Below are 23,538 nucleotides of genomic sequence, written 5' to 3' on the forward strand. Positions count from 1 at the left end.
CTGAAGACACATGATTGGTGGAAGGATGTCACCTTCCCTTCTTTCCCTATCTTTCCTTTGGCAAGAATGGTAATCATGAATCTGATGCTTCCCATACACAACCAATGGTCTTTGACCATTAGAATGTTTTCAGTACCAGTTTTCCATGCATTACATGTTGACTTTCAAATCATGAATGAAAAAGTTAAGGGAAGCTAGAAAAATGAGTCAACCTGATTTACATATCCTTCCTACTGAATATATCCTTATATATAAAATTCTAAGTGACCACCCCAACTGGCAAGTTCTACCAGGATCTGATTGATCAGTATTTGCATATGTGCGAGTAACAGGTAAGGTGAAAGTGTGGGGTATGGGGTACTTAATGGCAGTATTTCTGATCAGAATCACTCCTAAGGATTCCTCGGCTCTTACGAGGATGGATGTCTTACCTTGCCTTCCTTACTGTACCCAAATGGCCTTACATCCTCACCCCCCATTCCCAAAGTCTTAAAGAATGTTTGAATACTTCTGAGTGGTGGATGACTCACAGCAAAATAAGTAAATCATTAAGCTTTTTTTTGCCTTCCCTTCTCCCTTGCCCTTGTCTTTCTCCTTCACCTCAGAAGGTGATAGTAATTACTGCTTTAACTCACTTCCCCAAATGAATTCAGAGATCTTGAGAGCTTCAGGGCCCCAGAGCTTAAGGCAAAAATATCCATCTACACATTCAATCATCCATACATGCACCCATCCATCCATCCATTCACCCATTCATCCAAGCATCCCTCTAGGCATTCTTCCACCCAACCTTCACTCTGTGCATCCCATTCATCCATCCCTCCATGTATTCCTCTACTCACTTAACCATCTGTTCGTTCAAATACCCATCCAACCATCCATCCATCCAACTAAAATCATTGGGTACTAACTTGGAGCCAAGCACTCTGCTAGGCACTTAGTTACAAAGTTGAAGGAGGCCCAGTCCTGGCCCTGAAGGAAGACAGAGACATGAACCAATGATTAAAGCAGAGTATGAGGACTATACAAAATGTCCTACACAGGATGTCATGGGAGCATGTGGGAGGGAACCTATCTCAGACTGGGGGGATGAGGGAGTGAGAATCAGAAGAGATGATACCTGTCTGGGGTTTAATGTGTCGGGTAGGGATTATCCAGGGAGGAAAGAGAAAGTGTCTCAGATAAAGGGATCAGCATTTAACAAGATGAGTGGAGGCTCAGAGGCCCAAAACAATACAGCTTAGCCAAGGATGGTCAGTGGTTTGGTGAGACCAACGCAAGCTTGTGAGGGGAGCAGCAGGAGATGGGCTTAGGAAGAGCCTTGTGAAGTATGAACTGTATCCTGAGAGCTTTGGAAAGATGCTGGATGTTTTAAGTGTCCTGAGGGGTAGAGAAGAGGGAAGAGAGGCACGAAATATTTAGGGAGACGTGGCTACAAACTTAGTGTTTGACTGGATGCAAACACAAGAAATATACATTCTCGTTCCAATGTTGTCACTCTCCCCTACACCCCTAGCCTGCTCTCCATGTTGAGGAGCTTGCAGGGATGGGACCACATGACATTTATTCTTCCTTCCAGCTCTGGGAAACTATGATCTTGCTTGTCCATCTTTTAGCCCAGTGAGGAACTCAGCCAGGCTCACTACAAACATGCCCATGATGTCAGTTCAGAAGGAAGATTAGAACTCTGCCTCTATTTTGTGGTTTTCCAAATTCTAGGATATTAACATTTTAGTGAATAAACAGCAGGGCCCATTTTCTCACTGACATTCTTCAGTTTAATAAAGTAGGTAATCAAAGTTGTAAGAATATTAATTTTTTTCCCATTCAGCATCCTAAAGTTATTACCATTTGGAAAGGGGGAGAAGTGTGGCCTGTAGACCTGTTTATTTGTCCTCAATTGGTCCTCATGGGACACCTCAAGCCATGGCTGGACATGCACCGGGATCCATTACAGTCACCTGCCAAGTCAGTGCTGTCCTTTCAGTAGAGCCTCCTCAGAAGGTGGGGACAGAAAAAGAGGACAATGAGGTTATCCCACAGGGTAGGGCATCCATCTCCATGCCATCCCCACAAACTGGGAGACAGAGACCCCTGAGATCTGTCCTCCCCTGCCACTAATTTTCTATGATTATTCAGACAAGTCATCTTCAATTTTCTCATCCTCAAAATATAATGGACAAAGTGAGAGAGTGGCATGGACATATATACGCTACCAAGTGTAAAATAGATAGCTAGGGGGAAGCAGCCGCATAGCACAGGGAGATCAGCTCGGTGCTTTGTGACCGCCTGGAGGGGTGGGATAGGGAGGGTGGGAGGGAGGGAGACGCAAGAGGGAAGAGATATGGGGACATATGTATATGTATAACTGATTCACTTTGTTATAAAGCAGAAACTAACACACCATTGTAAAGCAATTATACTCCAATAAAGATGTTTTAAAAAATAGATAACCAACAAAGACCTACTGTATAGCGCAGAGAACTAGTAACCTATAAGGAAAAAGAATCTGGAAAAGAATTAAATATATATATATATACATATATACATATATATATATATATATATATATATATATAATGGAAGAGGGACGGGGACAAAATCATCTTTAAGGACCCTGCTAGCTATAACTCCTAATAATGTTACCCGTCTGTTACCAAGCACAAATTCATAAAACAGATGATAGAGGACTAAGTAGCAGCAAAGTGGTTTAGAGTACAAGCTCTGGAGCCCTGAAGGTTACTTCCTCCAGTTCCTGGCTGTGTGACTTGGAGCAAGTCACTGAACTTCTCTGTGCCTCAGTTTCCTCATCTGCGTGATAATAGCAGTGCTGACCTCATAGGTTTATTGAAAGGTTTAACTGACTTAATGCACATACAGAATTCAGCAAAGTGACTGCTAAAGTGACTCATAAATGTGTATCGCTGTTATTGTTATCAAAGAGAGCCACCTAGTTGTAAATCCTTAGTCACAGGCCCTTGGGGAGGGGTGGTTTGAACCCCCATGAACAAGAGTAGCTACAGGAAACAGGCCTGCCTCGGAGGCCTAGGCCCTTCCTTATTATCCCAGTGGGGAGGATCATTTCCCATGGTTGTCCTAAAAATTCCAATAGAGTTGATTCCTTGCAAGTTTTCGGTGTCTGGTCTTTTTAAACAGATCTGTGGCAATGTCCTTGAATGGAATTCTTTGTGCCTACTTCCACTGCAGTTTGAATGGTCCTGCATTGCAGAAGGTACTTACTGACAGTTTGTTAGAGCACCTTCTTTGAAATGTAACCGAATCACTTTGCTGTACAACAGAAATTAACACAACATTGTAAATCAACTATACTACAATAAAATAAATTTAAAAAAATAAATTAAATGTATAACATATAAGCCTAATTTTCATGTGCAGTATAACCCTCAATTATTAATAATAATGAAGAGACACATTTTCTTAGTACTTTTTCATACATTAATCAGAAGGAGATTGAACATTCTTCCCTGATGGAACTGTCGGCACACAGACGGAGGAATGACTGGAGAAAAGGGTCAAGGTGGTGCCTAGAAAATCAGCAAATGGTGATAGGCCAGTGCCTCTCCCCTGGGGAGGATTCCATTGTGTGGAATCACACACCTCCTGGATCCCACATAGCTTTGAATTTGGTGACCCTTTAGCAGCCACTGTTCCCTGACACTTGGTTGGTACTGATAACTTATCTGTGGACTGAAAGCAAAATTGATGGGGCTTTTGGGGTTGGATATGAAGAGGCAGTGCCCTCCCCAGTTCAGGACCAGAAGCCTCTTCAAGAACTGTGGTTTCAAGACCCAGCCGTTGTTCACAGAGTGGGCCTTTGCTAGAACCAGTGTAGCGAAGCAGAAAGATCATGGGTTTTTCTAACGGGCAGCCCTGAGTTTGCATCCCTGCTTAGCAACATATTATCTGAACTTGCAAGGCACTTAAGCTCCGCAAGCCTCAGTTTCCACATCTGTAAAGTGGGGATGGGTTATTAGGAGAATCAAATGTACCAGCATATCTAAAGCTGCTGCCTTCACGTGGAGTAGAAGTTCAGAAAGCCATGGCTAGCCCTTCTGTGCCATTTGGATGAAAAAGATAAAAGTTTGGTTTCAGTATGCAGATCCCTCTCCTTTTCTGACATCACATATACACTTCCCTAAGTTTGAGGAAACACAAATAGTCCTCTCACAGGAAGAGCTTGGAGCTTCCCAGTCTAAGGAGAAGAAATGGGTCAGAGCAGATGTTCTCCCCCATCTCCCTGTCCCCGGGCTCTGCTGGCTCTGGCAGTGTGGCTGGTCCCTGCTTGGTCCCTGCTCCCTCTCTCCAGCTCCCAGGCTGATCCCCAAAGGGCTATTCTTCCAGGTTTGACAACTGGCTGGCCCCACACCTTGGACTGATTCCCGACGACTTGCCTTCTTACCCTGTAAATTACTCGGATGATTTCAAAACCTGGCGCCCCGTGGAGATCTCAAGGCTGGTCAGCAAACACCAAAACGAGATCTCGGACAGGAGAATCTGTGCCTCCGCAGCTGCCCCAAAGACCTGCAGCATTGAGCGCGTCCTGCGGAAAACAGGGAGGTTCCAGAAATGGCTGCAGGCCAAGCGCCTCACACCGGACCTGGTGCAGGTGAGAGTACTGGCCCTGGGGGTGGGGAGAGGGTGCAGAATCCATTCCCAGCTCACATCTCAGTCCGGGCAAAAGGAATTGTAATCTGTCTAAAGTGGGACAAAACAATGTCATGAAACAGCATGGCCTGTGACAAGACAGGAACTAAACAGGTTTAGTTATAGGGACCCTTCCCATTGTCATTCTCCTTTCTCTCTGATATGACTCTCAGCGACTCTTTGGGAAACAGTTCCTAGCTCCCACCTCTGGTCAGAAGGACAGATGACCCTCAGCAGCCTTCCCCCCCTCACCACAATGTTTGCCAACCCCTAAACGGTGACCGTTCTTAGAAGCTCCCATATGCATCCCGTTTCATGATCCAGAGACCCCACTTTGAAAATCAGCTTCCTCTTTGATCTCCCACCATAAAGAAGAACCAAACCTGAGTCACTGCAAAAGCAGACTGATAACACAGCTCCCTCCTCCCATCTGAGAGCTCCTACCCACTCCCACGAGTAGGCTGCCTTCAGAACTTCAGCACGTTGCCAGTGCCATCTTATCCTGCATTGGTCCCCTCCTGCACTATCGCCACTGGTATCGTGTTTTTCATCCGGACCAGCACAGTCATGTAACTCCACACACATCCAGCTGGCCCCTTGGGGCAAAAGATGCTGCCTCAAAGGATTGAGGAGCCGCTCACCTTCCGCAAAGATGAGAGAGGAGAGGCTCACCTCAGCCTCCCTGCCATGATGAGGCTGGAGGATTTAGCATCGCTCAGGGGCATGCCAAGTCTGTTTCTTGGACTCTCCAGGCCATTAGCCCCTTCATATGGGCACATAAGGCTGCCTGGGTAACTTCTGAGCACTAACAGACCTTCCCTTTGGTCTCTTTGAGACGAGTAACCCAGAACAAAGCAGAATCACTGGTCCCTGCATATCTTGACCACGTGGCAAGACCATGTGGCTTTACTCTAAAGTCGTGTGGAAACTGCCTTGAAATCAAGAGGAATCGAGCTGCTGGTGACATGGCCATCATCTGATATTGAGCTTTCCAATGTGGTCCTTTTGTACTCTGTACTTTATGAATCTCACTGGCATGGAGTGGGGAGAAAATAAGCCAGAGGAAGTCAAACTATTGCCAGGTTGGGGAGGTGGTGGCAGGACCCAACCTAAGGGTCTTGGAGTTGGTGTGGGAAACTGGAAGTGGAGGCTCAGGTGGGAAGAACCTTATGGGAGCTTCTCAACACTGGGCAGAACCAGAAGACAGAGGACAGATATCAAAGCCCACACCATGGTACACACCCTAGGTGTAATGCCCCTATGCCTCTCTTTCTGTGCCTGAAGACAGAGCCTCCATGCACTGGCCTGGGTACCCACCATCTGCCATTCTCAGGCTGACCACAGCTAATACTGAGGCATGGGAAGGACCAATATGAGACCTCCTCTGCTTTGCCTCAAATACGTGCTCAGGAGCAAATAGAAGGCTCCAGGAAGAGCAAAACAAGATATGCAAGGGTTTGTTTCAGAACCCCTTGAAAATCCCATCACTTCTTCCTGCCCCCATTGCTGTCTGGTCCCACGCTGACAGGCACAGTTCCCCCAAGGCACCGGCCCTGGACTACCTCCACCTGGGACCTAGCAAGTGTACCAAAGGACAGAACATCCTGGTGCACAAGATACACTTGAGATTCCACAGAAAGTGGCTAAACTGGCCTTGGGCTTTGAACTAAGGAAGACTCCCTCTTTCCTTCATTTTCTAGACACTTCCATAATACAGTGGGGATTATCCCAGGAGGCCTAGGAAGTCCAAAGCAACCTGTCCAGTACATTTAATGCCACCTACCTTGATGAGTATAGACATTGCGGTAGGGGCAAAGGATCCCTGGGGTCTGGAAACTGTGGTTGAGTCCTGCCTCTGCCACTAACAGCTGTGGCAGAACATGAAGGAGCTCAGAGACCCAGGAAGAGCAGAGAGCTTCTGGTTCCGGTTCATCCATGTGACAAAGATGAATCAGACACAAGCTCTGCCCCCCAGGATCATGTGGCCCAATGGTGAGGACAGACAAGAACACAAACCACCACAAAGTGCTGTAGTGGATGTTATGATAACAGCCTATATGGGGACAAAGGACAGACTATTGACTTGGATCCTTCACTCACTGACCAGTTGACATTGCATTTAAGTCTAGGACTTCCCCACTCTGCCCTGACATTCCTCCTCCAAAACTGTGCTGGGGGGAGGTGTCTGGATCATCTCAAAGGCCCTCCCAGTTCTGACATTCTTTGATTTCACATGTCTACTTCACTTAGTTAAGAAATCCTAATTGCATGCCTACTATCACCAGACACTGTGCTGGGTGCCTTGATTCCCTGTTTCTCAAAAGGCAGCAAATAGTGCCTGCTTTACCGGATTCATTCATCCTACTGAGCTTATAGATAGGAAGATGTTTTAGAAAAAGTCCATCACCATAGAAATGTATGGCAGCGTTGTTGTAATAAGTGGGTCCCTTTCTTCAATTTCTTGTGCTAAAACTTGCTCTACCAATTTTGTCATCGTGCATTAACATACAGCTAAACAAGCTTTCCTTCTTTCCTTTTCTTTTTTTAACATCTTTATTAGAGTATAATTGCTTTACAATGTTGTGTTAGTTTCTGCTGTATAACAAAGTGAATCTGCTATATGCATACATATATCCCCATATCCCCTCCCACTTGCGTCTCCCTCCCACCCTTCCTATCCCACCCTTCTAGGTGGTCACAAAGCACCGAGCTGATCTCCCTGTGCTATGCGGCTGCTTCCCACTAGCTATCTATTTTACGTTTGGTAGCGTATATATGTCCACGCCACTCTCTCACTTGGTCCCGGCTTACCCGTCCCCCTCCCCGTATCCTCAAGTCCATTCTCTATGTCTACCTCTTTAATCCTGTCCTGCCCCTAGATTCTTCAAAACCTTTTTTTTTTAGACTCCATATATATGTGTTAGCATACGGTATTTGTTTTTCTCTTTCTGACTTACTTCACTCTGTATGACAGTCTCTAGGTTCATCCACCTCACTACAAATAACTCAATTTCGTTTGTTTTTATGGCTGAGTAATATTCCATTGTATATATGTGTCACATCTTCTTTATCCATTCATTTGTCGATTGACACTTAGGTTGCTTCCATGTCCTGGCTATTGTAAATAGAGCTGCAATGAACATTGTGGTACATGACTCTTTGAATTATGGTTTTCTCAGGGTATATGCCCAGTAGTGAGATTGCTGGGTCATATGGTAGTTCTATTTTTAGATTTTTAAGGAACCTCCATACTGTTCTCCATAGTGGCTCTACCAATTTATATTCCCACCAACAGTGCAAGAGGGTTCCCCTTTCTCCACACCCTCTCCAACATTTACTGTTTGTAGATTTTTTGGTGATGACCATTCTGACCGGTGTGAGGTGATACCACATTGTGGTTTTGATTTGCATTTCTCTAATGCTTAGTGATGTTGAGCATCCCTTCATATTTTCTTTGGAGAAATGTTTGTTTAGGTCTTCTGCCCATTTTTCAATTGGGTTGTTTGTTTTTTTGATATTGAGCTGCATGACCTACTTGTATATTTGGAGGTTAATCCTTTGTCAGTTGCTTCATTTGCAAATATTTTCTCCCATTCTGAGGGCTGTCTTTTCATCCTGTTTATGGTTTCCCTTGCTGTGCAAAAACTTTTAAGTTTCATTAGGTCCCATTTGTTTATTTTTGTTTCCATTTCTCTAGGAGGTGGGTCAAAAAGGGTCTTGCTGTGATGTATGACATAGAGTGTTCTGCCTATGTTTCTTCTAAGAGTTTTATAGTGTCTGGCCTTACATTTAGGTCTTTAATCCATTTGAGTTTATTTTGGTATACGGTGTTAGGGAGTGTTCTAATTTCATTCTTTTACATGTACCTGTCCAGTTTTCCCTGCACCACTTATTGAAGAGGCTGTCTTTTCTCCATTGTATATTCTTGCCTCCTTTATCCACGATAACGTGACCATACATGCGTGGGTTTATCTCTGGGTTTTCTATCCTGTTCTGTTGATCTATATTTCTACTTTTGTGCCAGTATCATACTGTCTTGATTACTGTAGCTTTGTAGTATAGGCTGAAGTCAGGGAGCCTGATTCCCCAGCTCTGTTTTTCTTTCTCAAGATTGCTTTGGCTATTCAGGGTCTTTTGTGTTTCCATACAAATTGTGAAATTATTTTGTTCTAGTTCTGTGAAAAATACCAGTGGTAGTTTGATAGGGACTGCATTGAATCTGTAGATTGCTTTGGGTAGTATAGTCATTTTCACAATGTTGATTCTTCCAATCCAGGAACATGGTATATCTCTCCATATCTTTGTATCACCTTTAATTTCTTTCCTAAGTGCCTTATAGTTTTCTGCATACAGGTCTTTTGTCTCCTTAGGTAGGTTTATTCCTAGGTATTTTATTCTTTTTGTTGCAATGGTAAATGGGAGTGTTTCCCTAATTTCTCTTTTAGATTTTTCATCGTTAGTGTATAGGAATGCAAGAGATTTCTGTGCATTAATTTTGTATCCTGCTATTTTACCAAATTCACTGATTAGCTCTAGTAGTTTTCTGGTAGCATCTTTAGGATTCTCTAGGTATAGGATCATGTCATCTGCAAACAGTGACAGTTTTACGTCTTCTTTTACAATGTGGATTCCTCTTATTTCTATTTCTTCTCTGAATACTGCGGCTACAACTTCCAAAACTGTGTTGAATAATAGTGGCAACCTTGTCTTGTACCTGATTTAAGTGGAAATGGTTTGTTTTTTCACCATTGAGAATGAGGTTGGCTGTGGGTTTCTCATATATGGCCTTTATTATGTTGAGGTAAGTTCCCTCTATGCTTACTTTCTGGAGGCTTTTTATCATACATGGGTGTTGAATTTTGTCAAAAGCTTTTTCTGCATCTATTGAGATTATCATATGGTTTTTCTCCTTCAGTTTCTTAATATGGTGTATCACATTGATTGATTTGCATATATTGAAGAATCCTTGCATTCCTGGGATAAACCCCACTTGGTCATGGTGTATGATCCTTTTAATGTGTTGTTGGATTCTGTTTGCTAGTATTTTGTTGAGGACTTTTGCACCTATGTTCATCAGTGATATTGACCTGTAGTTTTCTTTTTTTTGTGACATCTTTGTCTGGTTTTGGTATGAGGGTGATGTTGGCCTCATAGAATGAGTTCGGGAGTGTTCCTCCCTCTGCTATATTCTGGAAGAGTTTGAGAAGGATAGGCGTTAGCTCATCTCTAAATGTTTGGTAGAAGTCACCTGTGGAGCCATCTGGTCCTGGGCTTTTGTTTGTTGGAAGACTTTTGATCACAGTTTCAATTTCAGTGCTTGGGATTGCTCTGTTTATATTTTCTATTTCTTCCTGGTTCAGTCTCCGAAGGTTGTGCTTTTCTAAGAATTTGTCCATTTCTTCCAGGCTGTCCATTTTATTGGCATATAGTTGCTTGTAGTAGTCTCTCATGATCCTTTGTATTTCTTCAGTGTTGTTGTTACTTCTCCTTTTTCATTTCTAATTCTATTGATTTGAGTCTTCTCCCTTTTTTTCTTGATGAGTCTGGCTAATGGTTTATCAATTTTGTTTATCTTCTCAAAGAACCAGCTTTTAGTTTTATTGATCTTTGCTCTTGTTTCCTTCATTTCTTTTTCATTTATTTCTGATCTGATATTTATGATTTCTTTCCTTCTGCTAACCTTGGAGGTTTTTGTTCTTCTTTCTCTAATTGCTTTAGGTGTAAAATTAGGTTGTTTGTTTGAGATGTTTCTTCTTTCTTGAGGTAGGACTGTATTGCTATAAACTTCCCTCTTAGAACTGCTTTTGTAGCTTCCCATAGGTTTTGGGTCGTCGTGTTTTCTTTTTCATTTGTTTCTAGGTATTTTTTGATTTCCTCTTTGATTTCTTCAGTGATCTCTTGGTTATTAAGTAGTGTATGTTTAGCCTCCATGTGTTTGTATTTCTTACAGATATTTTTTCCTGTAATTGATATCTAGTCTCATAGCGTTCTGTTCAGGAAAGATACTTGGTATGATTTCAATTTCCTTAAATTTCCCAAGGCTTGATTTTTGACCCAAGATATGATCTATCCTGAAGAATGTTCCATGAGCACTTGAGAAGAAAGAGTATTCTGTTGTTTTTGGATGGAATGTCCTATAAATATCAATTAAGTCCATCTTGTTTAATGTATCATTTACAGCTTGTGTTTCCTTATTTATTTTCATTTTGGATGATCTGTCCATTGGTGAAAGTGGGATGTTAAAGTCTCCTATTATGACTGTGTTACTGTCGATTTCTCCTTTTATGGCTGTTAGTGATTGCCTTATGTGTTGAGGTGCTCCTATGTTGGGTGCATAAATATTTACAATTGTTATATCTTCTTCTTGGATTGATCCCTTGATCATTATGTAGTGTCCTTCTTTGTCTCTTGTAATAGTGTCTATTTTAACGTCTATTCTGTGTGATATGAGAATTGTTACTCCAGCTTTCTTTGATTTCCATTTTGCATGGAGTATCTTTTTCCATCCCCTCCCTTTCAGTCTCTATGTGTCCCTAGGTCTGAAGGGGGTCTCTTGTAGACAGCATATATACAGGTCTTGTTTTTGTATCCGTTCACCCGGTCTATGTCTTTTGGTTGAAGCATTTAATCCATTTACATTTAAGCTAATTATCGATATGTATGTTCCTATTACCATTTTCCTAATTGTTTGGGGTTTGTTTTTCTACGTCTTTTTTTTCTCTTGTGTTTCCTGACTAGAGAAGTTCCTTTAGCATTTGGTTTGGTTGTGCTAAAGCTGGTTTGGTGGTGCTGAGCTCTCTCAGCTTTTGCTTGTCTGTAAAGGTTTTAATTTCTTCGTCGAATCTAAATGAGATCCTTGTTGTAGAGTAATCTTGGTTGTAGGTTTTTCCCTTTCATCACTTTAAATATGTCCTGCCAGTCCCTTCTGGCTTGCAGAGTTTCTGCTGAAAGATCAGCTGTTAACCTTATGGAGATTCCCTTGTATGTTATTTGTTGTTTTTCCCTTGCTGCTTTTAATATATTTTTTCTTTGTATTTAATTTTTGATAGTTTGATTAATATGTGTCTTGGCATGTTTCTCCTTGGATATATCCTGTATGGGACTCTCTAGGCTTCCTGGACTTGATTGACTATTTCCTTTCTCGTGTTAGGGAAATTTTCAACTATAATCTCTTCAAATATTTTCTCAGACCATTTCTTTCTCTCCTCTTCTGGGACCCCTATAATTCGAATGTTGGTGCATTTAATATTGTCCCAGAGGTCTCTGAGACTGTCCTCAATTCTTTTCATTCTTTTTTCTTTATTTTGCTCTGTGGTAGTTATTTCCACTATTTTATCTTCCAGGTCACTTATCCATTCTTCTGCCTCAGTTATTCTGCTATTGATCCCTTCTAGTGAATTTTAAATTTCATTTATTGTGTTGTTCATCATTATTTGTTTGCTCTTTAGTTCTTCTACGTCCTTGTTAAATGTTTCCTGTATTTTCTCCATTCTGTTTCCAAGATTTTGGATCATCTTTACTATCATTACTCTGAATTCTTTTTCAGGTAGACTGCCTATTTCCTCTTCATTTGTTTGGTCTGGTGGGTTTTTTACCTTGCTCCTTCATCTGCTGTGTATATCTCTGTGTTCTCATTTTGCTTAACTTACTGTGTTTGGGGTCTGCTTTTCACAGGCTGCAGTTTTGTAGTTCCCATTGTTTTTGGTGTCTGCCCCCAGTGGATGAGGTTGGTTCGGTGGCTTGTGTAGGCTTCCTGGTGGAGGGGACTGGTGCCTGTGTTCTGGTGGCTGGCACTGGAACTTGTCTTTCTGGTGGGCAGGGCCATGTCCAGTGGTGTGTTTTGGGGTGTCTGTGAACTTAGTATTATTTTAGGCAGCCTCTCTGCTAATGGGTGGGGTTGTGTTCCTGTCTTGCCAGTTGTTTGGCATGGGGCATCCAGCACTGGAGCTTACTGGCTATTGGGTGGAGCTGGGTCTTAGCATTGAGATGGAGAGCTCTGGGAGAGCTCTTGGTGATTGATATTACATGGGGCCGGGAGGTCTCTGGTGGTCCAATGTCCTGAACTCGGTTCTCTCACCTCAGAGGCTCATGCCTGACACGAGGCCAGAGTACCAAGACCTTGTCAGCCACATGGCTCAGAAGAAAAGCGAGAAAAAAAGAAAGAAAAAATAATAATAATAAATAAATAAATTGTTTATTAAAAATTATTTAAATATAAAATAATAATAATAAAGAAGAGAGCAACCAAACCAATAAACAAATCCACCAATGATAACAAGTGCTAAACGCTAAACTAAGATAAACATAAAAATCAGAAACAAATCAGTCATAGACAGCAAACCCCAAGTCTACAGTTGCTCCCAGAGTCCACAGCCTCAATTTTGGGATGATTCGTTGTCTATTCAGGTATTCCACAGATGCAGGGTACATCAGGTTGATAGTGGGAATTTAATCCGCTGCTCCTGAGGCTGCATGGAGAAGTTTCCCTTTCTCTTCTTTGCCCAGCCCCTGGGGCTCAGCTTTGGTTTTGGCCCCACCTCTGCGTGTAGGTCGCCCTCAAGCATCTGTTCCCGCCCGGACAGGACGGGGTTAAAGCAGCGGCCGATTAGGGGGCTCTTGCTCATTCAGGCGGCGGGGGAGGGAGGGGTGTTGTAGTTATAATTGGAATGCAGGGTGAGCCTGCTGTGGCAGAGGCCAGCATGATGTTGCAACAGCCTGAGGCACACCGTGTTCTCTCCCGGGGAATTTGTCCCTGGATCATGGGACCCTGGCAATGGCGGGCTGCACAGGAGCCTAGGGATGGTAGGGGGGTGTGACCTGTGCTCGCACTCAGGATTCTTGGTGGCTGCAGCAGCAGCGTTAGCATTTCATGCCCGTCTCTGGTGTCCAAGCTGATAGCCGCGACTCACGCCCATTACTGGAGCTCATTTAGGCGGTGCTCTGAATCCCCTCTCCTTGCGCACCCCGAAACAATGTTCTCTTGCCTCTTCAGCTGCTCCAGACTTTTCCCCGGACTCCCCCCCGGCTAGCCGTGGTGCACTGGCCCCTTCAGGCTGTGTTCACACAGCCAACCCCAGTCCTCTCCCTGCGATCCGACCTCCGAAGCCCGAGCCTCAGCTCCCAGCCCCGCCCGTCCCGGCGGGTGAGCAGACAAGCCTCTCAGGCGGGTGAGTGCCAGTCGGCACCGATCCTCTGTGCGGGAATCTCTCCGCTTTGCCTTCCGCACCCCGGTTGCTGTGCTCTCCCCCGAGGCCCCGAAGCTCCCCCCCTTCACCACCCGCAGTCTCCGCCCGCGAAGGGGCTTCCTAGTGTGTGGAAACCTTTCCTCCTTCACAGCTCCCTCCCACTGGTGCAGGTCCCGTCCCTATTCTTTTGTCTCTGTTTATTCTTTTTTCTTTTGCCCTACCCAGGTACGTGGGGGCTTTCTTGCCTTTTGGGAGGTCTGAGGTCTTCTGCCAGCGTTCAGTAGGTGTTCTATAGGAGTTGTTCCACGTGTAGATGTATTTCTGGTGTATCTGTGGGGAGGAAGGTGATCTCCACGTCTTACTCCTCCGCCGTCTTGAAGTTACTCCTTTTCCTTTTTTCTACTAAAAAGGCATCCATTAACAGCACCTTGTTTAGACACAGCCAAAATCATAACCATTTTCCTTCTTTTCGTTTTTTTGAGGGGGGGATCTCCTAGCCCATCTTTTCATCCCCACCAGAGAGTTTTCCTTTCCTTATAAAAACCAAAAAAATATCAGTAGCCATTTTATAAACTCTGGACAAACCCATGCTTCTTTCATCACCAAGCTCAAGGTCATTGCCATCCAATTATGGCACTGTCTCTTCACCCTCCTGTCCTTTCCAGAGACCCTTTGCCCTTAGGATCCCACAGCAAGCACAAGGTGCTCTGTATCCTTTCCCTCCCAGACCTTATCCAGGCAGTACCCAAATTCCTGCTCTTTTCTTCTTAGCAAAACTCACCTATCAAGTGCTTTCAAATAGACCCAGCATCACCAAAGGTGGGGAGAAAAGAAAGTCACCCATCCAATCAAGAGAGATGAAAACAAGTGCTCAAACAAAAACTTGTATACATTGACTGTCGGTCCTGTTTATGAATAAAGAAAGTCAACTTGGATGAGAAGCCCCAGTGATTACCATCAGAAGCTGAGCCAGCCAGTTCATGGCTTCCCCTCCTGCACGGCCAAGTGCAGCTTTGTATTAAGGACACTCTCTTGAGCCACAGGCAATACACTGTAGCAAAGGGCTGCCAAGGAAGTGGGACAGGACCAGGAATCAGCAAGAGGGTGAAACAATGCAGTGTGTGTGCATGTGTGTGTGTATGTGTGTGTGTGTGTGTGTGTGTGTGTGTGTGTGTAACACTTAGGCTAATAAAACCATGACTTTTCTCCTCTAAAAGCTGTGTCGTTCTGATGGGAATATCTCACAGCCTAAATTACTAGCCCACAAATAGAACCACAGCCAAGAACAGCACCCAGGGTTTGTCATGATGTGCTTGTTCGCAAAACCACAAAGAAGGCTTCCTCTGCTATTACGCCAGGCACAAAGAGGCAACCCCCCTCAGAAGCACGTGGCTAATCAGAGGAAAACACATCTCCTCCATCGTGTCCCCCTCCCATCCCCTCAACTGCCAGCTGCTATTGACATTGTTCTATACACAGATCCCGTTTCTTCCTCAATTGGGAACCGGCTTGATGACCATGGAGATTTTCCTCCCACTAGATGGTGGTATAGAGTGTTCAGGGAGCTTTGTTTAAACCAGGATGCCTGGCAATTTTACTTCCTTGGTCTCATTCACATAAATACAATAAGGGAAATAAGGAAAGTAACCAAAATGCACGCTAACCATTTAATCAGAATATAGTTTTAGAGGTAACTGCTAAACGAATAATAAAATTCCCCTTTGGTTTGAATTTAATTCAAAAATATTTAAGGGGCATTTGCAGGACATATGCTATGCCCTAGGAGGATATAAGACTGTCAAGACAAGGTCCCTGCACTCTGAGAGATGACACCCCAATGGGGGAGACAGACCAGATTTGATTAGTTCTGATACAAGACAGGTTATGATAAAGTGTTTGAATGAAGATGGAAATTTTATATTGTAGTCACAGCTAGTTTTCAGACTACAAATATTTTAATCCTTCACAAACTACCAGGTCAAAGACCCTTCCAAAAAGTTGCATTCATTTTTTTACAAAAATGACATGGCTATATTGATGCCGAAAGGAGAACAGCTGATGGGTAGATGTACCATTTTCATACTTATCTAACTGACATGGAAATCAAAGCTGAAATGGAAGAGGAAATTTAAGCAACTAAAAGCGCCGTCACACAGAGCAATATTCGCAGGACATCAGTGCACACTCGCTGGCTGAACGGTCTTCGGAAAGCAGGGCCCCTTTGTGACTATGAGATCACGAGACTTGGCTCTCCGCGACCGTGGGGATGTAGTAGTGCTTCTTTTTTGTTGCCCATGCGAGTTTCTGGAGGCAACCCACCAACCCAGAGTCCACTTTCTCCTTTCCATCATATAATTGTTGAGAGTTGAAACAAATAAGACTTTGAATCATGGGATATGTTTAGAGTTAAAACCACCGAGACTTCGTCACCTCAGCATTTGTGGCAAAGGGATCCTTTGGAAGAGGACAGTGGCTAAATTATGAATCTACAGGTCTCCATTGTATCCTAGGCTCATAGAAAAATGACTCATAGATCACCCAGCCTGTCCTCGAAAATGACTCCTAAATTATTCTTGATGGATCTCACGAGTGAAAAGGAGACAATGAAAGGTTTCCCCAGCCTTGACACAGACAAGTTGGAAAAGAAAAAGGAGGCAAGAGAAGACTCAGGGAAGGTATACATGAGATGAGTTGCCAGTGGTTCCTTCCCAATGAGTCTCAAATGCAGAACAGAGGCAGCTCCCAGCCAAAGCATTACTGAAGCCTGGGCAGTCACCAAGATGGACCATCTAGAGCAGACTTAGCCTTCACAGGGCTCTCCACTTTCCCTGAATTTAGATGTTACCAACCAAGTGCCTTCTTAAATAAATCAAGCCACCCTTTGTTCTTTGATTTCTTTCCTTGCTATCTCGCTATTCCTATCGTGATGTACTCTGGGACAAATGCTTTTGCTATAGCGTGACTTGGCTCAGAGTCCTGGGGTTTGGCTATGCCTCTACGTGTGTCCACATAATATGCAGTAAGCTATATGGTATATATATCTATAAAGATATTCACTTGAAAAAAATTAATGATAGAAATAATTGATATATTGGTCACATTCTAAAAACTATTAGGCCACAAAAACATCCAATACATTTTATTTATTTATTTATTTTTGGCTGCGTTGCGCCTTCGTTTCTTTCTTTTTTTTTTTGCTGTATGCGGGCCTCTCACTGTTGTGGCCTCTCCCGTTGTGGGGCACAGGCTCCGGACGCACAGGCTAAGCGGCCATGGCTCACGGGCCCAGCCGCTCCGCAGCATGTGGGATCTTCCCGGACAGGGGCACGAACCGGTGTCCCCTGCATCGGCAGGCGGACTCTCAACCACTGCGCCACCAGGGAAGCCCGCGTCTTCGTTTCTGTGCGAGGGCTTTCTCTAGTTGCGGGGAGCGGGGGCCACTCTTCATCGCGGTGCGCGGGCCTCTCACTATCGCGGTCTCTCTTGTTGCGGAGCATAAGCTCCAGACGCGCAGGCTCAGTAGTTGTGGCTCACGGGCCTAGTTGCTCCGCGGCATGTGGGATCCTCCCAGACCAGGGCTCGAACCCGTGTCCCCTGCATTGGGGCAGGCTGATTCTCAACCACTGCGCCACCAGGGAAGCCCCTCAATACATTTTAAAAAGTAGAGATACCGAAGGCTTTTTTCTCTGATTAAAAGGCAATAAAATCAGACATAAACAATAATGAAACGGGGAAGCCCCAAAACCTACCAAACCTGGCATTTAAAAACATTATCTTTTGAACCACAGAGCAAAAAACTGAAATAGTAATCATATCAAGAAAATAACAATGATTAAAACTCTACATATCCCTAACCTATTATTTGCTTTGCCAAATCACTGCTCAGAGGATAACTGGAAGCCAATCCAGTGTTGTGTCAGGCAGCTATCAATACAAATTTGGTCATTAATGGGGAGGAATAAGACAAAAAGACATAAAACTGGGGATCTGCATGTCAATTTGGTCCTAACATGAGACAGCAGACCACAGAGCAATAGGTCAATTTGTTAAAGATCAAAATAAATTACTACCCACTGAACCACACATATGTCATAGATTCCTGGAGTTCACAGAACCTCGAAAGCCCACCAGTTCAAATTCTCACACTATTTCCATTCTTTGTCCTACCATACAGTGACAGGAAACTCACTACCTTCAGAAACAACCTGTTCCTTCTTTGAACCAAACGGATCATTAGGAAGTGCATCTCAAATCTGTCTTCTTGTAGCTTTCACTTATTTCAACTATTAAGTTATTTCTACTCCTTGGTGTTAAATGTAACATTTCCCCCTCCCATACATTCACCTCCTAAATCCTGGTTTCGCAATCTAAACAATCCCAATTCTCTTTGCTATCTTGGTCATTCCCCTCCTACTGGTACATGTGAAAAGTTGTGTCAGCCAAAACCCCTTCTGCGGCTAGATTTTAGTTTTCAAGAACAGAACCTTTTATTTATCCCGTTAAGTATGATCTTCTCAGATTAAATCCATTACTCCAGCCTGTCACCTTGATTGTGTTACTTATAGTCACTACCAACCCAACTACATATCACGTTCAATTTTGATGAACACGACTTTCATCTAGGTCCTAGTCGTTAATAAAAATATTAACTAGAACAGGGCCAAAGAGAAAGCCTTCTTACTCTATGTGGATGAATCCATTCACTGTTAGGTAAACTCAGTTAACCAATTACTAATCATCTTAATTTTCTATGCCATCAAAATCTTAATTCACAGTCTCCTTTAAGAGTTATCGTGAGGGACTTCCCTGATAACCACTTCCCAGTGGTTAAGGATCTGCCTGCCAATGAAGGGGACACGGGTTCGATCCCTGGGCCAGGAAGATCCCACATGCCGTGGAGCAACTAAGGCCATGTGCCACAACTACTGAGCCTGCGGTCTAGAGCCCACGAACCACAACTACTGAAACCTGTGAGCTTAGAACCCATGCTCCGCTACAAGAGAAGCCACCGCAATGAGAAGCCCACGCGCACCGCAACGAAGAGTAGCCCCCACTCACTGAAACTAGAGGAAAGCCTGCACACAGCAATGAAGACCCAATCCAGACAAAAAAAAAAAAGAATTATCCTAAGACTTACCATTGAATTCCTCACTAAAGTCTATATATTCTAAGTCTATGGCATTTCTATGGTTAAAAATCAAATAACCATGTCAAAGAAAAAATAGTTAGTCTAGAATGATTCAGTTAAATGAATCCTCAGTAACTACTTAAGATCATCACTTCCTCTTCTAGAGGTGCACAAATCATCCTATTAATACCCTGTCTTAGAATATTTCCTATGATCCAGTAATTTGTAAAATCTACCCTTTTGCTCCTTTGAATATCAGAAATGGATTTTCATGCCTTTTCTGTTCTCTGCATTCACTGCCCAAGATTCAGTGATATTGTTTGCAAGGTCTCTGTGAATCTTCCAGGTGGGACAACTCATTCCAAACAATGGAAGCTTCCTTTACGCATTTTGGCTTCCCATACCTGTTCACCACCGTTTTGCTCCACCCTTTTCAGATCAAACTCCCAATACCTGTCAAAAAAGACAAGCAAACATTAAGAATGAAAATTGGGGGCTTCCCTGGTGGCGCAGTGGTTGAGAATCTGCCTGCCAATGCAGGGGACACAGGTTCGAGCCCTGGTCTGGGAAGATCCCACATGTCGCGTAGCAACTGGGCCCGTGAGCCACAACTACTGAGCCTACGTGTCTGGAGCCTGTGCTCCGCAACAAGAGAGGCCGCGACAGTGAGAGGCCCACACACCGCAATGACGAGTGGTCCCTGCTTGCCGCAACTAGAGAAAGCCCTCACGCAGAAACGAAGACCCAACACAGCCAGAAATAAATAAATTTTAAAATTCACGACCTATGTCAATATTTAAAAAGAAAAAAAGAATGAAAATTGGGCCTTTATTTTGTTACCCACCAAGATTCTCCCCATGGCCCTACTCAAAACGTCTTTAGTTTCTTTTCACTCTATTCTTTGTAAAATAGAGTTCTTTTCAAAGTTTATCAAAGTGTAAGTTACATATTTAAATGCACAAATCTAACATGCAGAGCTAGATAAATTTTTATACATGTATTCATTCATGTAACCACCATCCACATCAATATACTGAACATTTCCAGCCCCTCAGAAGGCTCTTTCATGTGCCCTCCCTAAAAAGACTGCCTCTAGGGTGACCAACCATCTGAATTTCTTGAGACTATCCCTGTTTTAGCACTGAAAGTCCCACATCCTGGGAAACCCCTCAGTCCCAGGCAAACTGGAACAGTTGATCTCCTCACCCCCTCCCAATGGTAACCACTATTTCGACCTAAATCACCATAAATTACTTTTATTTGGTTTTGAACTGCATTTAAATGGAATCACACAGTATGTCCTCAACATGTTATGCTACTTAACCATGTTGTTGCAGGACCAGTAGTTTGTTTTATCATTGCAGTAGAATATTCCACTGATGTGTGTGATGATGTCACAATTTATTCATCCTACCATTGATGAACAGACATTCTTATTTATGTCAGTTGGTGAACGTAAGCATACAGAAGTGAAGTTTCTGGGTTATAACTGTACCTATGGACAGATTTAGTCAATACTGCCAAACAGTTTTCCAAAGTAGTTGTACTGATTTCCTCCTATAAGCAATGGAAGAGAGAGTTCTGTTGTTCCACATTTTTATCAACACTTGATACTGTTAGTCTTTCATTTTAGTCATCTTGGTGGGTGTCTAGCAATATCTCATTGTGTGGTTTGAATTTGTATTTTTCTCATAACTTACAATATAAGGGCCCTTTTCATATATTTATTGGCTGTTTTGATTCCATCTTTTGTAAAGTTCTGGCATAACCTGTTTGTCCATTTTTTATTGGGTTGTCTGTCTCACTGATTTGTAAAAGTTACACTTATATTCTGGATATGAGTTCTTTGTTGGATATATGTGTTACAAATATCTTCTCCCAGCCCATGGCTTGCCCTTTCACTGTCTTAATGGTATCTCTTGATAAACTGACATTCTTAATTTCAATGAAGTCCAGTTTATCAATTATTTTCTTTTAAATATCTCGATTATCCCATGGTCACAAAGGTGTCCCCCTGTTTACTTCTAGAAGCTTTCATGTATTCTCTCTCATCCATAGCTCACTAATCTTATGTTCTGCTGTGCCCAGTTTGGTGTTAAATCCAGTAGTAACTTCTTAATTTCAGATGTTGCATTTTGTATTCCTAAATGTCAACTTAATTTTTTTTTGTGGATTCCAATTCTCTGTTGAAATTCTCTCCCTTTCATTAATTTTGCCTGTCTTTTCTTCTATTCTCTTGAAATCTTATTCACAGTTACTTTGAATTCTATACTTGCTAATTCTAAAATCCAGATTATCTCTGATTCTACTTCTGCTTTTGTTGGTTGTTTTCTTTTTTCTTGATTATCAATTAGTTTTTCTTGCTTCTGCACATTTTTTGGTAATTTTTAACTGTATGCTGGATTTTAAGGATAACTCATGGTAGAGGTTCGAAATTACATTATCTTCTCCTAAAGATGCTTGAGCTTTGCTCTAGCAGCCAACAAAATTGCTCACCTAAATCCAGGGTTTCTCAGTCTTGTGACTATTGACATCTGGGGCTGGATCATTCGTTGTTAGGGGATTGGGATGGGGGCTGTCCTGTGCATTTGTTAAGATGCTTAGCAGCATCCCCCAGCCCTCACCCCCTAGATGCCAGTAGCATCACAACCCCCAACTGTGACAACCCAAACTGTTTCCAGATGTTGTCCAAAATGTCCTCTGTGGGGCAAAACTGCCCCCAGTCTAGAACCACTGCCTTAATCCTGTTGAGGCTGGGATTAAGACTTTGTTAGTGCAGGTCTCTTTCAGTTTTGCCCTTACTCCCAGGACATGGTCCTTGCTGGTAGGACCTGAGCCTTACCACTGGAATGTGGACTTTCTGAGGTCCAATCAAAAGCCCAGGGTTCTCACTAAGATGTCTAGCCCAGACCCCCATCTCTCCAGTGCTATGTGGCCTCTGAAATCTCTGCTCAGTGATATAGCCTTCTAACGTGGTTCTCTGCTAGGGCTCTAGAGTCCCACCCTGTTCTTATGCAGCTTAGGAGTTGGCCAAAGATCTGAGGGAAACTTTCACATATATTTTGGGCGCTCCTTCTCTGTGGCTTTTCCTTTATAGGACCGTGCCCCCCAAACCCCAGCTACTCAGGCAACCCCAAATCCTAATTGCTGTTTCCTCTACCCAGCAAGACCCTGCACTGCAGCTTGGAAAATGTCCTTGGGGGAAAAGACAGTGTGAATATGGGGCTCAGCTCATGTGCATCCTTTCTTTCAAGGATTGTTGCCCTATGTGGGTGGTGGTCCAACGCCCACAAACAGTTGTTTTATATGTTTTGTTTGGGTTTGTAGCTATTTGCATCAGAAGGGTAAGACTGATACCAGTTACTCTGTTATGGCCAGCACTAGAAATCTCAAAATGATCTACTGCCCAGGAGAGAAAAAAACTGGTGCTATTGCATTCATATATGCAAATCCTAAATATAGCTATGAAAGCCATCTTTCTTGCTTTTGAAACTCTCACCTTATTCTAAAAGGCTTTGGCATTTTGGATACTATTTCAACGCTGAAGAAAGTGTGGGGAGTACCTGTGGCTTTCAGCCCAGCACATATGAAAGGAATCAAGCCCGCAATGAGAGCCAGAGGAGAATCTGAATAACACACTTACAGCAGACCAGAAAAACACTTTCTATAGAGTACATGGCATTGTTTTCTTTCTTTCTTTCCTTCCTTTCTTTCTTTTTCTTTCTTTCCTTCTCTCCTTCCTTCCCCTCCTCCCTCCCTTCCTCCTTCCTTCCTTCCTTCCTTCCTTCCTTCTTTCTTTCTTTCTTTCTTTCTTTCTTTCTTTCTTTCTTTCTTTCTTTCTTTCTTCTTTCCTTCCTTCCTTTCTTCCTTTCTTTCTTCCTTCCTTCCTTCCTTCCTCTCTCTCTCCCTCTCTCTCTTTCTGTTTTTGACTCTCCAACCAGACAGGGAACTACTTGAGGGGAGGCACTGCATCTTATTCATCAATGTCTTCCCACACACATGTCTGACATTGTGTAGACACTTCGTAAATCTTTGGGAAATAGAGGAGTGATTGAATGAGTGAATGAATAGGACATCATTCACCACTCACTATTCATGGCTTCAGGGTGACTCTTGATCCACACCTGTGCTAACTCCCTGGTCATCTCTAGAGGCTGTCAGATTTCAGAGTCTCTGAAAGTCCCGTCTTTCCCCAAGAGAGCATCTTTACTGGCATGACTCAGGTGTTAACAAGCTTGAAAGTCCCATGGTTTCTACTCCTTGGAATATGACTCTTGATACCAGAAATGTCTACCTAATTTGGGTGAGAGGAATGGTGACACAGTTATCCATTAGCTTCTCCAGGGCTTGATCTCTCCATAGTTATCTTGGAAGAGAGATGGCTGAGGCATTTTGACCCAGGGCAGGGGAGGAAGAAATAGATGGGGGGCCTCTTGCTCAGGAGGAGGAGGGGTGATTCCCCCAAGGGCTTGCCTGGTAAGCTGGCCCAAGCACTTCTGAGCACAGCACCTCAAAGGGAAGATAAGACACCAAAAGGAAAGGTGAAAAGCAAGAACCAAT

At 43.3% G+C, this 23,538-nt stretch overlaps 1 protein-coding gene across 1 annotated transcript in view; it reads left to right on the forward strand.

The window, feature by feature from the left end:
• The window catches only part of DIPK2B (divergent protein kinase domain 2B), a 51,639-nt gene that overhangs the window by 4,268 nt on the left and 23,833 nt on the right, over positions 1–23,538 (forward strand). The window contains exon 2 of the mRNA XM_022556440.2: positions 4,363–4,627. Coding sequence (XP_022412148.1) covers positions 4,363–4,627 — 265 coding nt within the window. The remainder of the gene's footprint in view (positions 1–4,362; positions 4,628–23,538) is intronic.

The sequence above is a fragment of the Delphinapterus leucas genome, chromosome X (genome assembly GCF_059928025.1).
Source record: "Delphinapterus leucas isolate spDelLeu-1000000601 "Yukka" chromosome X, BTC_Dleu_Yukka2, whole genome shotgun sequence".
NCBI lineage: Eukaryota > Metazoa > Chordata > Mammalia > Artiodactyla > Monodontidae > Delphinapterus > Delphinapterus leucas.